Here is a 21,781-nt window from a genome sequence, read left to right as displayed (position 1 = left end):
CTATTCAATAAGAAAGCTTCTCAAAAATCCACTGATAAGGTCGGGCAAAGTTTCAATGCAATGTCTCCTCAATTATATTGTAAGTGCAATGCAAAATAGAACAAATAGCCTAGCGTGTAAAATTTGCAAGTTGAAGTGATAAGCCTGGCAATTAGTCTTTTGCCTGTATTTGTGTAGAGTTTAAATGCTGGTTAGGAAATTGCCAATGATGATTCCAGATCCTGAAATGCAATATCTCAGCAAAGTTCAAATATCATCGGAACAGGAGGAGGCCATTCAGCCCCTCGAGCCTGTTCCACCATTCAGTTAGATCATGGCTGATCTGCAATCAAATTCCATATACAGCCTTTGTCCCATATCCCTTAATACCTTTGGTTAACAAAGATCTATCAATCTCAGATTTAAAATGAACAATTGATCTAGCATCAACTGCTGTTTGTGGAAGAGAGTTCCAAACTCCTACCACCCTCTGTGTGTAGAAGTGTTTGCTAATTTCACCTCCCTAGTCCTAGACTCCCCAACCAGTGGAAATAGTTCCTCTCTATCTGTCTATCCCCTATCTGTTCCCCTTAATATCTTGAAAGCTTTGATCAAATCACCCCTTAAACTTCTAAATTCCAAGTTTCAGATGTCACACGAGTCTATCCACTGTGAGCAACATGGGACTAAGAAAAAAGTCTTGCATTTCTATATTGCCTTTCATGACTAGTTAATCTGTTACGACAATATTAGTTGAGTGCTAAACTCCCCAACACTTCTTCGAATAGTGTCTTGGGATTCTTTTATATCCATCCTTTGGGCTGCTTCTAGCACTTCTCTGCTTGCTATCCCCTAATGGGAAACGAATGACTGCTTTGAAACGACCTTCCATTTTGGGATCATTCCTTCTCTGCTGTCCCAGGACACATACGTTGAACTGCGAATAATTATTTTGAGGCACTCTGTCATCAGTGAATTACACAATGCAAATATACTTCAACCTTTAGCTTATCACAGTCTCTAATTGTGGGTACACTGCCTGTGAAAGGAGTCATTATGGAAAGTTATGGAAGAGCTTCAGTCAGAAAAGTGGAAACGGTAAAAAGAGGGATCAAAATGTGTCCAAATGTCTGATAACGCTCCTGTGGAGTGCCTTGGGAAACCTCACTATGTTAAAGGCGCTATATAATTGTAAGTTGTTGTTATATCTGACATCTCATTCAAAAGACCACAATCCTAACCTTTAAGCGGTGAAAAGCTAGGATCAGAAGAGGTCCAAAGATGTTTAGGGGTCCTTGCACAAAGACCACTAAATTGTAGTAAAAATAGAAAGTACTGGAAATACTCAGCAGGCCAGGCAGCATCTGTGGAGAGCTAATGTTTCAGGTCTGTGACCTTTCATCAGAATTTGCGCGCAGCACAGATTCACCAGAATGTTACCAGGGCTCCAATGGTTAGATTATGAGGAGAGATTACATGGACAAGGCTTGCAGGTTAAGGGGAGATTTGATTGAGTTTTGTAGGATTTTGAAAGTAATTGATAGGGCGGATAGAAACTTTATCTGCTGATAGGGGTATCTAAAACAAGGGGGTACATAACATTAAAATGAGAGCCAGGCCATTCAAGAGAGAGGTTAGGAAACCCTTCTTCACACAATGGGTGGTAAAAGTGTAAGGACGTATCACCCACTAAATGTGGCAGGTGCTAGATCGAATGGTAATTTAAAATATTGCCTTAGAGGGGTGCAATGAGGGTTTGCTAGATTGATTTCTTGGATGCAAGAGTTGTCCTTTGAGAAGAGATTGAATAGAAAGAGTTTATGTTTCTGGAGTTTAGAAGAATGAGAAGTGATCACATTGAAACATATAAAATTCTTACAGCTTGACAGGGTCGATGCTGAGAGTCTGTTTCCACGGCTGCAAGTCTAGAACTTGAGGTCATAGAATAAGAGGTTGGTTATTAAGGAGAAATGTCTTCACTCAGATGGGCTGTGGATGCTCAGTCGTTGAGTACATTCAAGACTAAGATTGATAAACAGTTGGACACTAAGGGAATCAAGTGATATTAGGATAGGGTGGGTGAGTGGAGTTGATGCAGAAGATCAGTCGGGGGCGGCACAGTGGCGCAGTGGTTAGCATTGCAGCCTCACAGCTCCAGCGACCCGGGTTCGATTCTGGGTACTGCCAGTGCGGAGTTTGCAAGTTCTCCCTGTGACTGTGTGGGTTTTTGCCAGGTGCTCAGGTTTCCTCCCACAGCCAAAGACTTGCAAGTTGATCGGTAAATTGGCCATTGTAAATTGCCCCTAGTCTGTATGGGGATGTGGTAGGAATATGGGATTAATGTAGGATTAGTATAAATGGGTGGTTGATGGTTGGCACAGACTCGGTGGGCCGAAGGGCCTGTTTCAGTGCTGTATCTCTAAAATAAAAGAAATGATCTCATTGATTAGAACAGACTTCAAGTCCTGCTCCTATTTCTTAGGTTCTTATGAGTTCAATAGAATTTTGCTAGACACGGGTATAAAAGAAGGTGGAGCCAAGGCAGGTGGCTGGAGTTAAGATGCAGATCAGTCATATCATTGAATAGCAGCAGAACAGGCTCGAGGGGCTGAATGGCCTACTCCTGTTCCTATGTAACAATGCAGAACTCCTTCAGTACTGAAGTGTTAGCCTCACATTCACTGCTACCTTTTACTGTCTAGGCTGAACCTTTGAGAATGAGACTGCCCTGAAGAGGTAGCGGCCGGTGACCATTTAATTGTACCTCAACATCAATCAGCACCTTTCGGAATATTGGGGGAAAAAAAGCAGTATCCTGTTAAATTGCATACTAATATGCTGGAAAAATGCCTCTCAAAGATTGGCCTTCACAACCATCAGCAAAGGTGCACCAAGAGAAGACACCCTACCTAAATGGATTATTTATAATATATATAATATAAATTGATTGATTATAAACAGATGATTGTCCATCATCTTTCATTGACGGAAGGATGCCAACCAACCATATGCTGGAAAATGTACAAAAATTACTTTGCTGGGCTTTCCAGCTTGTTTAATATTATATGTATATTGTATCTTGCATTAAAGGTGCTTTGCAAATTACAGCAAGTTTAAAAAAAAAAGCCCTTTGTGAGTTAACCTGATTGACAGGCACACTGACCAATCAGGTGCGAACGCCTGGAAAAGAGGCGGGTCTGCCGGCCCTGCCACCGTCTGAACATGTGGTCGTTGCCCATTGGCCAGAGCCCGTCGCCATGACGTTTCACCCAGCCAATAACCTTCAGCCATCTGGGCAGCCATGCAACCTAGCGTGCTGGCCGAACGGGGCGTTTGAGCGGCGGCGGCGGGGACCAGTCAGAAAAGGGGAAATCACCCGCAGTGCCAGGCGCGGCCAATCAGCACGCAGAGCGGAGGGGGCGGGATCTAGCGGGGGTTCAGGTTTGACTGACGTGCGTTTATAAAGCATCAGTGGGAGCTACTTCATTCCTGGTGCTTTCAGTTGTGTCAAACGTGCTTCAGTCGGTGTATTTTTCCTACAATTAACAAAAAAAGTCAGCGAAGTCATTTAGGAAGGCAAAGTAATAATTTACACCCAAGTAAAAGATGAAAATTAGGTTGTTGCTTTGCCTGCTCGTTGCCTTGGCAGCTGCAGATCCCACAGTTTATTTTAAGGAGGAATTTTCTGATGGAGGTGAGTTGAGGTTGGGGGGAAGGAAGCAGGAGGCCTTCCCTGCTTTAAAAATCCCCAAAGAGTATATCTTAATCGTTACATTTGCAGCTTTTGATTTTAAAAACAGTAGTTTTAATATGTGTGTGTACCTGAAATTGCAAATGATTATTATTCAGCATTTCTGGATCAATCCAGATTTAATTTAAGTGTGGGGGGGTTGGGGAGGGAATAGTGAAGCTATTAAGGGGGGAAAAAGTGGTTTTTAACTTTTTGTAAAAATTGTACTTTTGGTGTAAATGCTCCCATTGAAACTAAAATGGTGGAGGTAAGTAAACTTTCTTTGTTTCACTTTCTTTTTATTTAAAATAATTTTAAACTCCAATAAAATGTAATTTTGAAAATTCGCTTTTTAATTCTTCATATTAGCATTTAGTGGCTAGTGATGGACATTTTCCCCCCTCCTGATCTGTTTTTTTTTGTGTGTAGTTGCATTACATTTTTTTTAAACTAAAAATGTGCTTGCATCTTTAAAGGCTGTGAGCTTTTTATGAAAGGTAACCTTGAGATCTTTAGAACTGGAATTTTAAAACGTTTCCTATTTTACTAAATCTTAAATCTCCAACTGCATGGAGTGGAATCACTTCCTTACTAGCTATTTAGTACTTGAGATTCTCAGCCTTCAGGTGCGTATATGTCTATTTATCTATCCAATTAAAACTTCCTAATGGGTAAGTTTTGTATCTGAAGTTTTTTTTAAAGTCCAGAATGCAAAAAAAAAAATTAGTCACTTGTTTGCAAACAAACTTCTTTGTGTGGTTCTCATTTGCAATAACTGCTGTCACTGTATAATGTGCTGACTTGTACCAGTCTTCAGGCTTGTCAGAAGGAATTGCAAAGTGCTTAATAAATATGAGATATTTTATTGTCTTTCATGTATTTTACATCAATTTCAGTGACTAACAAAGCAAGTTCTTTCTTTCTGGGGATGGGGTGGTAGTTTCCACAATAGTTAAGTCATGAGTTACTAAATGAATGCATGTGTATGGGTGACAGATCGTTCAAAGTTTTCCAGCCCCTGTATATTAAACAGTTTATTTATTTATTTATTTATTTAGAGATACAGCACTGAAACTGGCACTTCGGCCCACCGAGTCTTTGCCGACCATCAACCACCCATTTATACTAATCCTACATTAATCCCATTACTCTCTTACATCCCCACCTTCCCTCAATTCCCTTACCACCTACCTATACTAGGGGCAATTTATAATGGCCAATTTACCTATCAACCTGCAAGTCTTTGGCTGTGGGAGGAAACTGGAGCACCCGGCGAATACCCACGCGGTCACAGGGAGAACTTGCAAACTCCGCAGAGGCAGTACCCAGAATCGAACCCGGGTCGCTGGTGCTGTGAGGCTGCGGTGCTAACCACTGCGCCACTGTGCTGCCCAAAGTTGTCAATGGAACATAGGACTTGAGAGCAGGAGTAGGCCACTTGGCCCTTCGAGCCTGCTTTGCCATTCAATAAGATCATGACTGATCTGGTTGTGGTCTCAAACCCACTTTCCTATCTGACCCCATAACCCTTGACTCCCTTGTCTATCGAAAATCTATCTAACTCGGCCTTGAATAAATTCAATGACTCAGCCTCCACTACTTCCTAGAGAAGAGAATTCCACAGACTAACGACCCTTTGAGAAGTAAGAACAACTCACTTGTTACAGTTGTTGCTCATCAGCTATCTGATCTGACTTGGTTATGGGGAAATAGAAACTTTCAAGTGTTTCTGATGTACCAGTCCTGAATGAGGTATGATACTGAGAAGGTCCCAGATCCAGGGCCTGATCTTTGCTGAATTAGCTAATCTCAGCTGGGTGACTGAGGAGTACTGGAATTGATCTTGGTCTCCTTGGCCTGAAGGAGGTGGAAAATCAGCCACTATTCAGAAACTCCTGCAAAGTGGATCAGATTTCAGGTAGGTTGTCCTATTCAACCTCCTCCCCCACCGCTTCCCCTGTCCAAAAGTTTGAAGACACGTAGTATATGAAGTTGCACAAGCAAACTGTCATGTTGTGAAATACAGGGTGGCTGTGGGACTTGAACTAAGTAGGGAACAGATCCCCTTGGCAGCAAGAAGGAACTGAATCCAGTTTCATGGATGGCTGTAACTCATTTTAGTTTTTGCTGAGCCTTGCCTCCAATTTCTGTGTAAACTACAAATCTTTTTTTGGGAATTTTGTAGTATTGGAATTCCTTGTGTTAATGCCCATGCTGCTTTCCTTGTTTTGGAGAATGAGTTTGTCTGCCTTTGGCTCAGTTGTCGGTGGGAGAATAGGGATAAGGTGAACTTGGGTCATCCACCTCTCCAATGCTGACAACCAGTTGTATTTATAAAACACCTTTATCGTAGTAAAAGATCCCAAGGCTTTTCACAGAAACATAATCTGCCAAATAATGATACTGAGTGAAAAATAGTGGCGTTAGGACAAGTGACCAAACTCTTGTCAGAGGGAACACCAGCACCCGGAAGTTCCTCACCGAGCCACGCACCATCCTGACTTGGAACTATATTGCCGTTCCTTCACGGTTGCTGGTTCAAAATCCCTTCCTAACAGCACTGTGGGTGTACCTAACCCACATGGACTCCACCTTCTCGGGCAATTAGGGATGGGCAATGGATGTTGTCCTAGCCAACGATGCCCACATCCCATGAATGAATAAATAAAAAGGTTTTAAGAGGCATCTTAAATGCGAAAAGATGGTGAGGTTTGTGGAGGAAGTTCCAGAGCTGGAGGCGAATACACCCTCCTGAGGGATAATTTAAGAGTGATCTATGAACTGTACTAAAAGTAGCATGGTTCAAGGGAAGCACCTTGGGAGGTGGGAAAGTGGGGGAATTACTTGGAGAATTTATTTGATGGTCTGGAATAACTTGATGTGAATGTGAAGCCAAAAATCTCAACTCAATCAGACGTACTATGAAATATCTGGTCATGATCATTAATTATATTGCATACATTAAGTGAACCAAGGTGTAGCTTGGGTGACCAGTTTGTTGAGGAACAGCATGAAGGATGTTTGTTTAAGGTGAGTCTGGAGTTTCTGAAGTAACAAAGTGCTGTTTACAAGGATAAAAACCACTTCAGGAAATGAATTCTTCAAATTCCAGTTCCCTGTAAGCTCTTTTTTTTTTTTTCTGTCTTTCTTAACCCTGCATTGCAGAACTGACGGGCAACCGGTTCCCCAGTCTCAACTGGGTACTCAAACTATCCTGGCGCTGGAGCTATCGCTCATGTCGGGACGAGCGAGTGAACTGATGCCTTTTCGTGTTCCTCTTCTGTCCAGGCAGGAATGTCTTACCTGAGTGTTCAGCAATGTCAGGCCAGAACTGAGACTCCTCCTTCCAATGAAAGATATGATCATAATCTATTTCACAGGCTAGTCAAGAAAGGGCAGTCATTTCCAGATATTTGTTTCTTCCACGGCACCGTTTAATGCTGATATTGCTGGATTTCCGACTTGTTCCAGGACCGACTAATGGACAGGCTATGGGTATAGTTGATCAATTAATACAGTTGTGTTTTGCTGTAGTGTAGCTTTGTCATAAGGGCAAGGAACAGTCTTGTGCTTAATCGTACAACAGCATATTTAAAAAATGGATTTAACTTTTATAGTAAAAAAAAATGTATTGATACAGCCAGCACTTGGGTATTCTTATGAAAGTGCAATTGAAAGGTGAGTTTGTGCACATTTTGGTGGCTAGATGTTAATTTAATGGACTGCAGATGTATGTGCTCTTGGAATTAAAGCTGCTTCAGTTACCTGCCTGTCTTTTCTTAGGTGCTGAAATACCCAAGTCTGCTCACCTTAAACAAAAGCTAAAAAGAAATACTACAGATGTTGAAAATCTGAAATTAAGAGCAGAAAATGCTCAAATACTCAGCAGGTCAGACAGCATCAGCGGACAGAGAAACATTTGATGTTTCAGGTTGATGACCTTTCTTCCAGTTCCGATGATGGGAAGCTGCCTGATCTCCTGAGTGTTTCCAGCATTTGCTGGTTTTGTTATTAAATGGCTGCTGTTGGACTTTTTTTTTTCTAATTTTGATTCTGCCAGCCCAGTGTCTTAAGCCGGCTCCTGATTCTTGCTTTCCCTGTGTGGGTAGCTGACTTATAGACCCAGTTTACCTGGATCTGTGAGTTGGCTATTAGACTACAAACATCATTTTAACCAGATAAACTGGAGTCCTGGGATCTGATCTGAAAGAACAGTATAAAATCAGTTTAAGAAAAAAAAAATAATAAAAGCTACAGTTTGTGAAGATGTTAGCTCCAACAGTTTGGGTTCTGGTTCTGTTATCAATCTTCTTGCTAACCTCTGGAGTATAATCCAGAAGTAAAGATCAGCGATCAAGTGCATAGATCACTTGCTGCTTAATGGCCACAGCAGACAGGCAGTGCCTTTTCAAAGGACTGAAATCCCTCAATTGTGTTCTGTTGTACATCAGGCCAAAATTACAATCTCTTCCACTTAAAGCATGTGCCAGGTTTACAGCAGATTTAGTTTATATAGCACCACCTCCCTGCCTTGCCTGGGTCTTTGAAGTGTTGCCAATTTTAAGTAGCCGCTTACTGTGTGCTTGCTGGTCCTGGTGAATACCAGCTTTTGAAGATCTTCCATCTGCTTTAATTTCTCAGTCAACAAATAGGACCAATGTAACAAAACATGATCCTATTATGTATTTTCTCCTATTTTAAATTTTTGGTTGCACTTGCTAACTGACTTTCTTGCATAAGACAGCAGGTGGCTTTAAGCAAGTACTGGAAACTTGCTGCTTGGATTCAAAGCTTTAAGATAGAGAACCAGGAACCATGTTTAACAGGTTCTGAGGAAAGGTGGCAGAGCTGAAATGTTAACTGTTTCTCTCCACCGATGCTACTTGACTTGCCGAGCATGTCCAGCATTTTGTTAAGTTTCAGAATTTGCTTTTTTATTTTAACTTCCATATACATGAATGGGGTAATATTATTCACCTAGGCTTCATACCCTGTTAACTGGGTTGCTAGAACTCCTTTCGAGTGTTCATCTTTCTATACAGAAGCAAAATTTTCTGTTTTATAATCTCTCTCAGACGCTAACTGTCCTGTGCATTTTCAGCACTTGTCTGTATGCTTTTTTTTAAGTTCACATTTCCTTTGTTCCAGTACAGAAAAAAAAAAAGCAATGATGTGGCTCCCCCTTGCCTCTGTTGCCTTTCCCTGCCTCTGCTCTTGAGGTTGTTGAATCCTTGTTGCACTGTTCCACAGGTGCTGGCCACCTTGTCGGAATCTTGCTCAAAGCAGCCACTATTCACCGGGGAGGCCCAGCAAACTCTTTAGTCACATGAGGTGTCACAGGTGAGCCTGCTTCTGTTCTGGTGTGAGATCCACTCCTGTGCCTCTTCAATAGCAGTCACTGGGTAATGATTGCAACAGGAGTTCAGGTGGATTTTTATGTCTCTAGCCCAGGGACGTGAGGGCCATTGTTGTAACTCTACCAGTATCCAGGCTGTGAGTCAGCAGCAAGCATTGGATCTTCCTTGTCTGTATGGGTCAAGTATTTAGATGAACTTTAGTAATTGAGGAATCTCTTGGCTATTTGAATCCCCACAATCAGCAGATAATTTTGCACTTAATTGAGGTTATACAGTTTATAGTTAATTCACACTGTTTTATTGTAATCGAGTTGCACAATTCTGTACTTTTTTTTATTTGTTTCTAATCTGGTCTAAATGTTCACTCAAATTGTTTAAATTATGGCACAAAGTAAATTTAACTTGGAATAGTTGCTGTAAAATAAAAGCTTGGTGCATTGGGTGTTGGTATATAGTGTCTCATTCCATTTACCCTCTTTTTTGTTTTAAGTATAAATGTGCAGTTGTAGGCTTGACTTAACTGTTTAGCTATATAATGGAAAAAAAAGTCCTATTGAGATGCCACCTAGAGGCCTGACAAAATGGTGGCAGACAATAGATTCAATCTGCATAACAACCCTTTTACTTGATTTTACTGTAGTGAGAAGCTATCAGAAATTCTTGTGCAGGGATCTTCTTTTGGCTTAGGGTCTCTTTTCTTTTACATTTTACAATGTAGATATATTTTCTATTGTGCAACAGATGCCTGGACACAGCGATGGATTGAATCGAAGCACAAATCCGACTATGGAAAGTTCAAGCTGACCTCTGGCAAATTTTACGGTGATGCTGAAAAAGATAAAGGTAAGGAAATTTCTCCCCTCTTTCCTTCCTCTTTTTTTTTTCCCCCCCCCCCCCCTTGGTTTAAACTCTGAATAATGGTGAATGTTGTGCTCTTTGCCATGACTTGTTTAGTTTAGTTTAGAGATACAGCACTGAAACAGGCCCTTCGGCCCACATAGTCTGTGCCGACCATCAACCACCCATTTATACTAATCCTACACTAATCCCATATATCCCATATTCCTACCACATTCCCACCTGTCCCTATATTTCCCCTACCACCTACCTATACTAGGGGCAATTTATAATGGCCAATTAACCCATCAACCTGCAAGTCTTTGGCATGTGGGAGGAAACCGGAGCACCTGGAGGAAACCCACGCAGACAGAGGGAGAACTTGCAAACTCCACACAGGCAGTACCCAGAATTGAACCCAGGTCGCTGGAGCTGTGAGGCTGCAGTGCTAACCACTGAGCCACTGCCAGTTGTGGTAAAAAGGGGGCTCCGTACATTATCACTGCATTTCTGCCATAAGTATTGCTGGATGTTTCCATCTAGTCTTTCTCTGTAGGAAGCCATATTGTCTCTTCCATCAGCCAAGCTTTTCTTTCTCAGCTCTAAGTAGGATGACTTTGGCCTGTTGACCTCTGCCACTGTCTAAATGTCCATTGGTCCTCCTCATTCTGGATCTTTTAATTTCTTAAGAGGAAAGTATTGAAATATCCAAAAAAAAAATCCAACTGTTCCCTGTGTTTAATTGGTCTGACTTCTAATAATAGTTTGGGACTAACAGCTTGCATGATCATGCAGAGAAGACTGAAAGGATAGTTCAGTTGCTGTGGGAAAAACTGACCATGGAAAAATTCTGCATTAAGTGTTAGGGTTGGAATACATTTCAAGACAGTATTGTATCAAAAGATTGAGATGGACTTGCACTACAAGACTGACTTGTGGCATATCAACCTTGATATTGCCTTGCAATGTGCTCTAGTGTGGTGTTCATAATGTCTGGAAGTATTGTGCCTTGGCTATTTTGTGACTCTGATATGTATACTGGTGCATAAAAGCATTTGCCTGAGCTGTATCTCCAGCCTGAAGGTTTTAAATGCCATGTGACTAGCCTGCCAGTAAGATCTGGATATGGTTGCTCTTGCTGCTAATTTCTGTAGAACTTCTGCCTTGCCTTAGTTTCTTTTCTCCATTCAAAGACTGTGAGCCCAAGTCTTCACTTATCCGCTTCTCACTGGCTAGCTGAGCAGGCAGTACAGTTGCTGTGGGGTGACGTAGTCTGTTTTTGGGATTTGGTTATTTACATCGGAAGGAATGCATCTTCCTAAGAGGTTTCCCACTGACTCAGAACTGATGATACTTCATCATTAGTTGCTGTCAGCTGAATACTGGACAGCCTCCGCATGATTTGAGCTCCTGACAGCAGTACTGTAACACATTGTAAAGTCAGTTGCTGATTCAGACCACCTGTAGTACACTTTGGGGAATCTTGAACGTCAGTGCGAAATTCAAGTTAGTCAGTCTAATCAGAATCCAATATCTTCCTTTCTCATGCATTGGAACTGGGACAATTGACATACTTCTGGGATTGTGGATGCTGTGCTCCTGTAATAAATGCATATAGTAATTACATAATAATCGATGACTGAAAGCCATTAAGTGCTTATGCTTAATAATGGCAAATGTGGTTCTCTGGGAATCCCATAAAATCTGCTCGAACTTGTTATTGTTCAGAGTAGCACAGGCTCTTTGTCATAGCTGGACTTGTTGCTTCCACTACTGCCTGCTTTCTGATTAACTGTTGGGTGGAAATAGGAATGTTGGAAGAGAAAAGTTGAGAGGTTCGTATAGCTGGTTCCCTGAAACCAGTACTGCAATATAAATGCACCTTGCATCTGTGTTGGAACTCTGTGATTGGTATTTATTGGCTGGTCACTGTGATGGTTTAAAATTTAGGTTTTACAGACCAATTGTGCCAACTACCTGATTTTTCTTCCGTTCTTTCCCCAATTCAAGGACTTCAGACGAGTGAGGATGCCAGATTCTATGCAATGTCTGCAAAGTTTGAATCCTTCAGCAATGAAGGAAAGACCCTTGTTGTCCAGTTCACAGTCAAGCATGAGCAGACCATCGACTGCGGAGGTGGATATGTGAAGATCTTTCCATCGACCCTTGATCAGTCTGATATGCACGGAGACTCCAACTACAATATTATGTTTGGTAAGTTTTTTTTTAAAAAAAGATAGAACCCTATATTTTCCTCCACCTCCCCTAGCCTAGGAACACGTGGTCTCTCCTCTGCCCACAGGAGTTCGGATGAGACTGGAAACACTGCACATGAAAGGCTGAAGGTGCTAACCCATCTTCCATTGTTCCATGGTGCAGTCATTGTTCTGTGTCACTTCCCCCCCCCCCCCCCCCCCCCCCCCCCCGCCCCCCATTGCATCTGTTCCTCATTTTGTGTATGAATAGAGCCCAAGAACTTCCAACCTAATGGAGGGAGAGTGATTATTGAATTGAACCCAACCACCACAGTCCTTTCGTAAATATGTGTACTTCATGCCTCAGTCTGCTATTTGTGTAAACCGTGGGATGTATAGTTTGTACCTTGAGTTAATTTGTGTAATTAATTGTATGCTCCTAAAGGATATGGTTGTTGGTGTTACACCTTCATGCTTATAACCTTCATGGTTGTCTGGACTTGTACTAGATCAATAAAGTTCCAATTTTACCCCAGTCCTGCAGTTGAGTAATTGTTTAAATAACCTACCTGTGTGTGTGTGTGTATGTGTGTATATATATATATATATAAAATTTTTTTTTTTCAAAAAGGAACCAAATAAAAATCACTGCAACAACTCCCAGTGCCTGAGGGAGCCATTATGTAATAAAAACAAAATACTGTGGATGCTGGAAATCTGAAACAAAAACGAGAATTGCTGGAATCACTCAGCAGGACTGGCAGCATCTGTGGAAAGAGAAGCAGAGTTAATGTTTCGGGTCAGTGACCCTTCTTCGGAACTGACAAATATTAGAAAAGTCACAGATTATAAACAAGTGAGGTGGGGGTGGGGCAAGAGATAACAAAGGAGAAGGTGCAGATTGGACCAGGCCACATAGCTGACCAAAAGGTCATGGAGCAAAGGCAAACAATATGTTAATGGTGTGTTGAAAGACAAAGCATTAGTACAGATTAGGTGTTAATACACTGAATATTGAACAGCAGCAAGTGCAAACCTGAAAAAAACAGTGGGTAAGCAAATTGAACAAACTAAGATGAAATGAAATAAATGCAAAAAAAGATTGTAAAAAATGTAAAATAAGAATGTAAAAAAAAAAGGGAAGAAAAAAATAACTAAAAATGAAAGTAAAATGGGGGGCTGTCATGCTCTGAAATTATTGAACTCAATGTTCAGTCCGGCAGGCTGTAGTGTGCCTAATCGGTAGATGAGATGCTGTTCCTCGAGCTTGCGTTGATGTTCACTGGAACACTGCAGCAATCCCAGGACAGAGATGAGAGCAGGGGGGAGTGTTGAAATGGCAAGCAACCGGAAGCTCAGGGTCACCCTGAGCTTCCGGTTGCTTGCCATTTCAACACTCCCCCCTGCTCTCATGCTCACATCTCTGTCCTGGGATTGCTGCAGTGTTCCAGTGAACATCAACGCAAGCTCGAGGAACAGCACCTCATCTACCGATTAGGCACACTACAGCCTGCCGGACTGAACATTGAGTTCAATAATTTCAGAGCATGACAGCCCCCCATTTTACTTTCATTTTTAGTTATTTTTTCTTCCCTTTTTTTTTTTACATTCTTATTTTACATTTTTTACAATCTTTTTTTGCATTTATTTCATTTCATCTTAGTTTGTTCAATTTGCTTACCCACTGTTTTTTTTTCAGGTTTGCACTTGCTGCTGTTCAATATTCAGTGTATTAACACCTAATCTGTACTAATGCTTTGTCTTTCAACACACCATTAACATTGTTTGCCTTTGCTCTATGACCTTTTGGTCAGCTATGTGGCCTGGTCCAATCTGCACCTTCTCCATTGTTATCTCTTGCCCCACCCCCACCTCACTTGCTTATAATCTGTGACTTTTCTAATATTTGTCAGTTCCGAAGAAGGGTCACTGACCCGAAACGTTAACTCTGCTTCTCTTTCCACAGATGCTGCCAGACCTGCTGAGTGACTCCAGCAATTCTTGTTTTTGAGCCATTATGTAACTCTGCTTTGTCAAACATTGTAGGATATTGGGAAATGATGTGGTGAGTGAGGATGACTCTATTTGCTGTTCTTATAATTCCAGGTCCTGACATTTGTGGCCCAGGAACCAAGAAAGTCCATGTCATTTTCAATTACAAAGGGAAGAATCACTTGATTTCCAAGGATATTCGTTGCAAAGTGAGTAACTGCTTTGCCTTTTGGTATTGGGAGCCACAGCTGCCATTTTGACTAAACCATATCCTAAAAGCAGATGCTGAAAGATGCAGAGCAGTCTGCTAGCATCTGGCGGGGGTGGGGGGAAACTTTGGTTAATGTTGTGGTGTTGATCCCTCGTCAGAATTGAGAAAAGTTAAAGCTGGGATTCATTGTGTTGCAGTAACATTTAAGATACAGTAATGAATGTATAGATATTGTACATGCTGTCTGGTAAGTCCATTCCTGCACTTGAGTCCATGCTGCTTCAACTTCAATGACTCTTGCTTCTCTTATGGAGCTGCTTTCAAGAGTCAGTAGATGGAGTGAACTCCTTTTGTTCAGGGACTATTTCTGATTTGATTTTTTTTTTTGTTTGAATAGTGTACGTTAATTGATCTCCTGTGGGATCACTTGTGGCCAAAACTATTGGTTTGGACACTTGCTTAATGAACGGGCAAGTAAATTGTATAGTAAATGGCTACGTTGCAGTGGCATTGGTGATGGAATCAAGATTAATCATGGTATACATTTTATCTTTGTGCACTCCGTTTCCCTATTAACAGTGACACCTACCCAGTACCATTGACCTGCTTGTCTCTGTTGCGAAGGCACTGTCAATAATGCTTCATTGTCTTTTCTCATCACATCTGGGTGGTGAGGTTTGTCTTCAGAAGAATGGATGAAGGGAGTCTAAATGCTTGAGGCAGAGTAAGGCTTTTGGAAATCTAACAGCGCCAACCATTTGGCCAACTTGGTTGAAGCAGCTCTAAACATATTTTTTTCTTTTTTAAACCAGGATGATGAATTTACACATCTCTACACCCTCATCGTCCATCCAGACAACACTTATGAGGTGAAAATTGACAACCAAAAAGTTGAATCAGGAAGTTTGGAAGAAGACTGGGACTTCCTTCCACCAAAGAAAATCAAAGATCCAGAAGCTAAGAAACCAGAAGACTGGGATGAACGTGCAAAGATCGATGATCCAGAGGATAAAAAACCTGACGTAAGTGAAGTTTTACTGAAATGGAAATGCTGCAAAGTTAGATAAAGTTTCCATGCTGTCTCGCTTGCTTAACTGCAGATCTGATTTACTTTCCCATCAGGACTGGGAGAAACCTGAGCACATCCCTGACCCTGACGCCAAGAAACCCGAAGACTGGGATGATGAGATGGATGGTGAATGGGAGCCACCTATGATTCAGAATAGTGAATACAAAGTAATGGTTGAGTCTTTTTATAGATAATCTATGCACAAATATTAAGTGATATTGTCACAATTCCTGACCCAGAGCAAGATTATATCTGTTAACCTCAATGAACCTGATGTGCTACTCTGGTATCGATTGTTCTGAGTTGCAGTGTAATCCATTGCTGCATTGCATTTTCATAAGGGACACGTGGAAATCTATTACGCGCTGAAATCTGTTTTTTGTCAGGGTAGGTGAGGGTTTTCCAAAAACTTTGAGGCTGGTTTCACTTGCAGCACAGGTGAAAACGGGCAAAAGCAAATCAGCTGCCTGTTGTACACTCTGCCAATATTTCCTTTAACATTGGATGACCCACAAATGCAATTTTTTTTAACATGCTTACAGTGTAAATGACTGTACCTGTTGGACAATCCTTTTAATACCCAATTTTTGATAGCTTTTAAGATCACTGAGCTTCTCTTCTGAAGGGGCTATTTTTCACACTACTTGCTTTAATCTAATCTTAATGTGTAGTGTCGAGTGCTCTGATATTCACACTGGTGTGACAACTGCCTGTTTATCAAATCTGCTTTAGTAACTGCTTGCCACAAAATTCTTCAAGGCACTGAAGTCATGAGGTGCTGTGCTATCTTGTATTTGAAGTACATTCTACCAGTTTTTTTTTTTTGGGTTGACCTTGGTCCTTATAACCTCAACTTTGAAATGAAGTAACTGTGGCTTCACTGAGCAGCACTTGCTTGATCACCTTTGTCTGTTTTTTAATTGGTACTGCTGTGTATAAATACCACGGTAGTCTCCATGTTCCTCTGCACAAGACTGGGGATCACCAAAAGTCAGTGATGGATATTTTGTCATTGGCCTTCTCAATTTGAATTCTGCAGGCCCAGTGGCAGATCAAAGCTGGCTTAGTACTTGTTTTTATTCATTCATGGGATGTGGGCATCGCTGGCTATGCCAGCATTTATTGCCCATCCCTAATTGCCCTTAAGGGCAATTGAAAATGTTGAATAAAGTTGTCATTCTATGTCTCTTATTTTGTATTGTTTAGACTCATTATATTTTTCTGAACCTCAAAAATAGGGAAGATGGTACAATGTCAGTATCCCTGTCAAGATTGTCAGACCATAGAATTAATAATTATTCTATCTAATGTATTTTTTTTCACTAGGGTGAATGGAAACCACGTCAAATTGATAATCCAGATTACAAGGGTAAATGGATTCACCCTGAAATTGATAATCCTGAGTACACACCAGATTCCAGCCTTTACAGTTACAAAGATATTGGTGTGATTGGTCTAGATCTGTGGCAGGTTAGTACAACTTTTCACTTTAGCAGAAAGCTTAAATGGGGGGTTTTGTGGTAATATTTCCTGTTCAAAACCTCTGTTCTTTAGGTTCTCAAACCACTAACTGAGTGTCTGTCTGTCTGCATCACTACTTACAATGCACTTCATGGCTGGCAAAGTCTTGTAACTGCGGTTTCTATCTTTTTTTTATTTCTGCCATTGTTCCATTTTATCTTGTTTTGAAGTCAGCAGCCTAGAGGCATGGAACTTCCCATTATTGGTCCTTCTCCCTCATTGGCGACAGTTTTTAAATATATCCATCTCGAGACATACTAATTAATGGAAATGTGAATTTTAATCTCTGACCTGCAGTGATTCACAGTAAGTACCCAAGTGACCCATAAAGGCAAGGTTTGGACACTCCTCGGCTGCAGTGAACTATTGGTCAGGCCACAGATGAAATAACCATTTGACTCTGCACACACGTGCTTTAATAGTTTTTTTTAAAAAAATAAGTTTGTGTTAATCCCTGTATACTCTGCAGTATCATTGGGGAAATTTCAACACAAATGAGATTGATTGATTATTTTTAAAAGTCTAGCATGGCCTTGTACATTTTGTCTGAACCATTTCTCCCATAGTTCGTTCACGCGCTAAACCATGTAAGCAGCAAAAAATCCTGTCTAAACAATAGAGGTGCTGAGATCATTAAGTATTTCTGATCGTTTCTCTTTATGTACATTGTTTTCACTGGCAGTAGGAGAAACAACTGTAGCCAATGTGAGCCAACTGTGTAATCTTCCCCCTCATCATGTAAGTTCCTTCTCCTTCCCTTTGGAAACCAGCATTGTAGGGGCTAGATGCACATAGAATTTTTATATCCTGCTCCAAAGACCTGAGAGTAAGTTAACCTATCTTGCAGTACGCCCTTCCTTTTAATTTTTTACTTTTTCCTCCCCCTGCAAAGCTTGTAATCTCTATGGAGCAGGTATCCTCCATTAGAATATTTTTGTACAGATGTGACCAAGTTTTTGAGTGGTAGTTTGCTTTAATTTTTCAGGTTAAATCTGGGACAATATTTGATAACTTCCTGATCTCAGATGATGAAAAATTTGCTGAAAATGTTGGAATGGAAACCTGGGGAGCAACTAAGGTAAGAGTGTAACACATCCTCCGCAGGAAGATGAATCATTTGTTTTATAAAAAAAAAGGCTGGCTGCAGAAGGCAGTATGGCAGCAGGATTATTAAAATTTGAAGTCTAATTTGAAACCTGTTTTCCAGCCCTTGAGCAATCATTAACATGCTGTTGACCTTTCCCTTCTGGGACTTGTGTTCCAATCTGACTGGGACTAGAATGAAAACCCATGCTATCCTGAGGGTGTAATGGTTGTATGGAGTTAATTTAGGGTTGTTGCAACCTGGCTCTTAGTAAATGCCAGTTCATGACACAACTGCCAAAAATTCAGTGAAAGGTGCACTGAAGTGACAGTCTTGTCTTACAGCCCATAAGAATAACTCTGTGCATTAAGCTAGGGATTTGGGAAAAGCTTGGCTTTTCCTATGCGGACATCACCAAAACTTTAGTGTACATGTTCTAAACTAACAAATTGGAAAGACTTTACATTCCTCTGCACATAAAACTTAGTGAGATTTGGCAATGTCATGACTGTAGGTAGGGCTGATGTCCCTTTTTAATGAAATAAAATTGGCCATTTGTAATTCCATCCTACTTTCTTCTTTGTCTCGAGACAATGGGTAAGTGCCTAGAGGTGGTCAGTGGTTTGTGGAGCAGCGCCTGGAGTGACTTTCAAGTCTAATTCTAGAGTGACAGACTCTTCCACAGGCGCTGCAGATAAAATTGTTTGTCGGGGCTGTTAGAGTTGGCTCTCTCCTTACACTTCTGTCTTCTCTTCCTGTCAACTGCTAAGTCTCTTCCACTTGCCACTTTAGCCCCGCCTTTATGGCTGTCTACCAGCTCTGGCAACTGACTCCCACAACTTGTGATCAATGTCACAGGACTTCATGTCGCGTTTGCAGATGTCTTTAAAGCGGAGACATGGACGGCCGGTGGGTCTGATAGCAGTGACAAGCTCGCTGTACAATGCGTCCTTGGGGATCCTGCCATCTTCCATGCGGCTCACATGGTGAAGCCATCTCGAGTGCTGCTGGCTCAGTAGGGTGTATATGCTGGCTGCTTTGAGGACTTCGGCGTTGGAAGTTAGTGTGTAGTTTCACTGCCACCATCACTGGTACTTCTCTCCCATTGCCCCCCCCCCCCCCCCCCCCCCACCCTCCCTCCATTATGTCGATCAAAATGGTCTAGACAAACTCCATTATTAGGGACAAAATTTGTAATTGGAATGCTTGGTGTTTTTCATCACATGGAGCATTTCAAATGATATTTATTTATGCTTCTCTGCAATTCTAGTGCCTATTTATTGAATGTGTTTGAGCAGTCCTTTTTTTTTTGTCACCCCCACCTCTAATGACTAAGTTGATTTATGGTCTTTGTTCAGGATCCAGAAAAGAAAATGAAGGAGCAACAGGATGAAGAAGAGCGAAAGAAGCGAGAGGAGGAAGAAAAGGATAAAGAGGATGATGCTGAAGGTGATGAAGAGGATGAGGATGAAGAGAAAGAAGAAAAAGAAGATGATGAGGAAGAGGAGGAGGAAGACGATGGAACAGATACTGCTCCAAAGGATGAGTTATAAAGATTGTAATAAATGTTGGGAGAATGAATGGCAGCAGGGCAACGTGCAGAGAAGAACCTTTTTACACAAAGCAATTGGGACCCCTTAATGGAATGTATTTTGTTGTTTCGAACAAAGATTAGAAAACTGCGGCTTAGGGTCTTTGGAGGCAGGGAGAAAGGGATGAAATTTAATTCCCATTGAAAATTCATCCACTGAGGAAGGGACTACTGAGATTCTAAACTTCAATTACTAAAATATATTCAGATCACTAAAGATATCACTTTCATAATATTGGGGAGGGAGGGATCTAACCTGATAGTGGAACTCAGACTGTTGTGTTCAGAGTGCAAAACACATCAACCTGACTGGATACAAGAAATAGCCACATTGATCCTGGAAATCACCTGGGCATTGTTCACAATGAACTGGCTTGTGTCAATTTCCCTTTTTTTTGCTGTTTTAACCGAGGCGTTGACTTCAAGTGGGTCAACCCCTCGGTTAAAATTTGGTACAACCCCATAAGCATTCATACAGTAATGCTTGCTGCCAGTAATTTCCAGGCTTGGGTTCCCATGCTGTTTAGGTTAGCTTGTTCTATGTGTCTACTTATCTAGATAAACATAATACCCTGAACAGTGTACTTAAGCGTGTCTGAGATTCTACAGTTGATGCCAGTTAATTTCCAGGGAGCACTGCTTTAGAAGGGTTTTTTGAGAACCACTAAATTCTGGTGATGGGATTTAATATAATGGGGATGATCTGATTTTTAAATTGACCAATTTCACTTCCATCTGGGGTTTTCCCATTAACAGGCTTCAACTGTAAGTGTAATTCTACAGCTGCCTTTATCCAATAGAGAACAATTAGGTCTAGCAGGACTGCACTGGTTATACACATGGATGTTTATTGACTCTTTCCAAATCCAGGGTCAACTTTTGCCTTTGTATTTTGCATTCTTTATATAGGGGTTTCAAGAGGAGGAGGGGGGAAATTATTCTTTATTTCCAACAAAATTCAAAAGGAGACTTAAAATTTCTGTACAGACCAAGTCTAAAGTTTGTCATTTTTAATCCGTTATTTAAATGTTGTAAATTGGTGATTTAATTGACCGTGTTTTTGGAAAACTTGAGTTCTCTGTGTGCAATACAGAAATAAGTTTGATCACATTTCTACAATAAATACCAATGGAAGTGAAATGAGTATGTGTAGATTTTTGTTTTCATGTTTGGTTTGGAACAGCTCATGGGACTGGGGGTAATAGCATGGATTCATTTGGATAGCTAACAAAATAGTAGGAGTAAACAGCTCATTTTCAGGTTGCCAGGCTGTAACTAGTGAGGTACTGCAGGGATCAGTGCTGGGGCCTCAGCTGTTTACAATCTATATCAATCAGATAAGTGGACAGAATATAATGTGTACAAGCTTACAGGCAATACAACATTGGGTGGGAAAGTAAGCTGTGAGGAGGATACAAAGACTGCAAAGTGATATAGACAGATTACCTCTGCCACATTCTTTCCCTCTTTAATGTAGGGTGAAGTATGCATTTTGGTACAAAATTTTTTTTAAAAATGCGTTTGCAAAATCATGGTATTCAGAGGGACCAAGGTGTCTTTGTACTCATGACACACAGGTGCAGTGAGCAATTTGGAAAGCAAATTGTATGTTGGCCTTTATTACAAAGAGATCAGTGTACAAGGGTAAGGAAGTTTTACTGCAATTATATAGGGCCTTGGTGAGGCCATACCTAGAGTATCGTGTGCAGTTTTGGTCTCTTTACCTAAGGAAGGATATACTTGCTTTGCAGGGGGTGCTAAGTTTCACTAGATTGACTTCTTGGTATAGGGGATTGTACTGTGGAGAGATTGAGTGGAATGAGCTGATATTCCCTAGCATTTAGAAGAATGAAAGGTGATCTCATTTGCAATGTGTAAAATTCTTAAGGGGCTTGACAGAGTAGGTGCTTGGGGTGGGGGGGGGGCAGAAGTGGGTTCTAAAAGTAGGGTTCATGGTCTTGGGATAAGGGGTCAGCCATTTAGGACTGAGATGAAATTCTTTGCTTAGTTGTGAATCTTTTTTGGAATTCTGTCCCAGAGGACTATGGATGCTCAAGTCAGCTAGTTTTAATTTTTTTATATTTGTTCTTGGGATGTGAGCGTCCCCTACAAGGTCAGCAATTACTGCTCACTCCTAATTTTGCTCTTGAGCAGGTGTTGGTGATCTGCTTTCTTGAACTGCTGCAGTCTGTGTGGCCTAGGTACATCCACAGTC

General features: G+C 41.2%; 1 protein-coding gene across 1 annotated transcript; it reads left to right on the top strand.

The window, feature by feature from the left end:
- Window positions 1-3,434: 3,434 nt before the first annotated feature.
- LOC137355703 (calreticulin-like) lies at window positions 3,435-20,706 on the top strand. The gene is made up of 9 exons (XM_068021149.1): window positions 3,435-3,673; window positions 9,808-9,909; window positions 11,914-12,117; window positions 14,205-14,299; window positions 15,114-15,323; window positions 15,424-15,537; window positions 16,697-16,840; window positions 17,877-17,969; window positions 19,334-20,706. Exons 1-9 carry the CDS (start codon window positions 3,586-3,588, stop codon window positions 19,526-19,528), a joined length of 1,245 nt encoding a protein of 414 aa, XP_067877250.1. The 5' UTR covers window positions 3,435-3,585; the 3' UTR covers window positions 19,529-20,706.
- Window positions 20,707-21,781: the final 1,075 nt, after the last annotated feature.

This window comes from Heterodontus francisci, chromosome 43 (genome assembly GCF_036365525.1).
Source record: "Heterodontus francisci isolate sHetFra1 chromosome 43, sHetFra1.hap1, whole genome shotgun sequence".
In the NCBI taxonomy this organism is placed as follows: domain Eukaryota; kingdom Metazoa; phylum Chordata; class Chondrichthyes; order Heterodontiformes; family Heterodontidae; genus Heterodontus; species Heterodontus francisci.
The sequence above is the reverse complement of the archived record's forward strand: the minus strand, read 5'-3'. Positions and strand labels throughout refer to the sequence as shown.

What these genes read in the sequence shown, in the direction of transcription:
- LOC137355703 (XM_068021149.1), top strand. Translation starts at nt 3,586, where the DNA reads ATGAAAATTAGGTTGTTGCTTTGCCTGCTCGTTGCCTTGGCAGCTGCA. An exon ending in GGAGGAATTTTCTGATGGAG is followed by an intron (nt 3,674 to 9,807) that starts GTGAGTTGAGGT and finishes ATTGTGCAACAG; the next exon opens with ATGCCTGGACACAGCGATGG. An exon ending in CAACTACAATATTATGTTTG is followed by an intron (nt 12,118 to 14,204) that starts GTAAGTTTTTTT and finishes TTATAATTCCAG; the next exon opens with GTCCTGACATTTGTGGCCCA.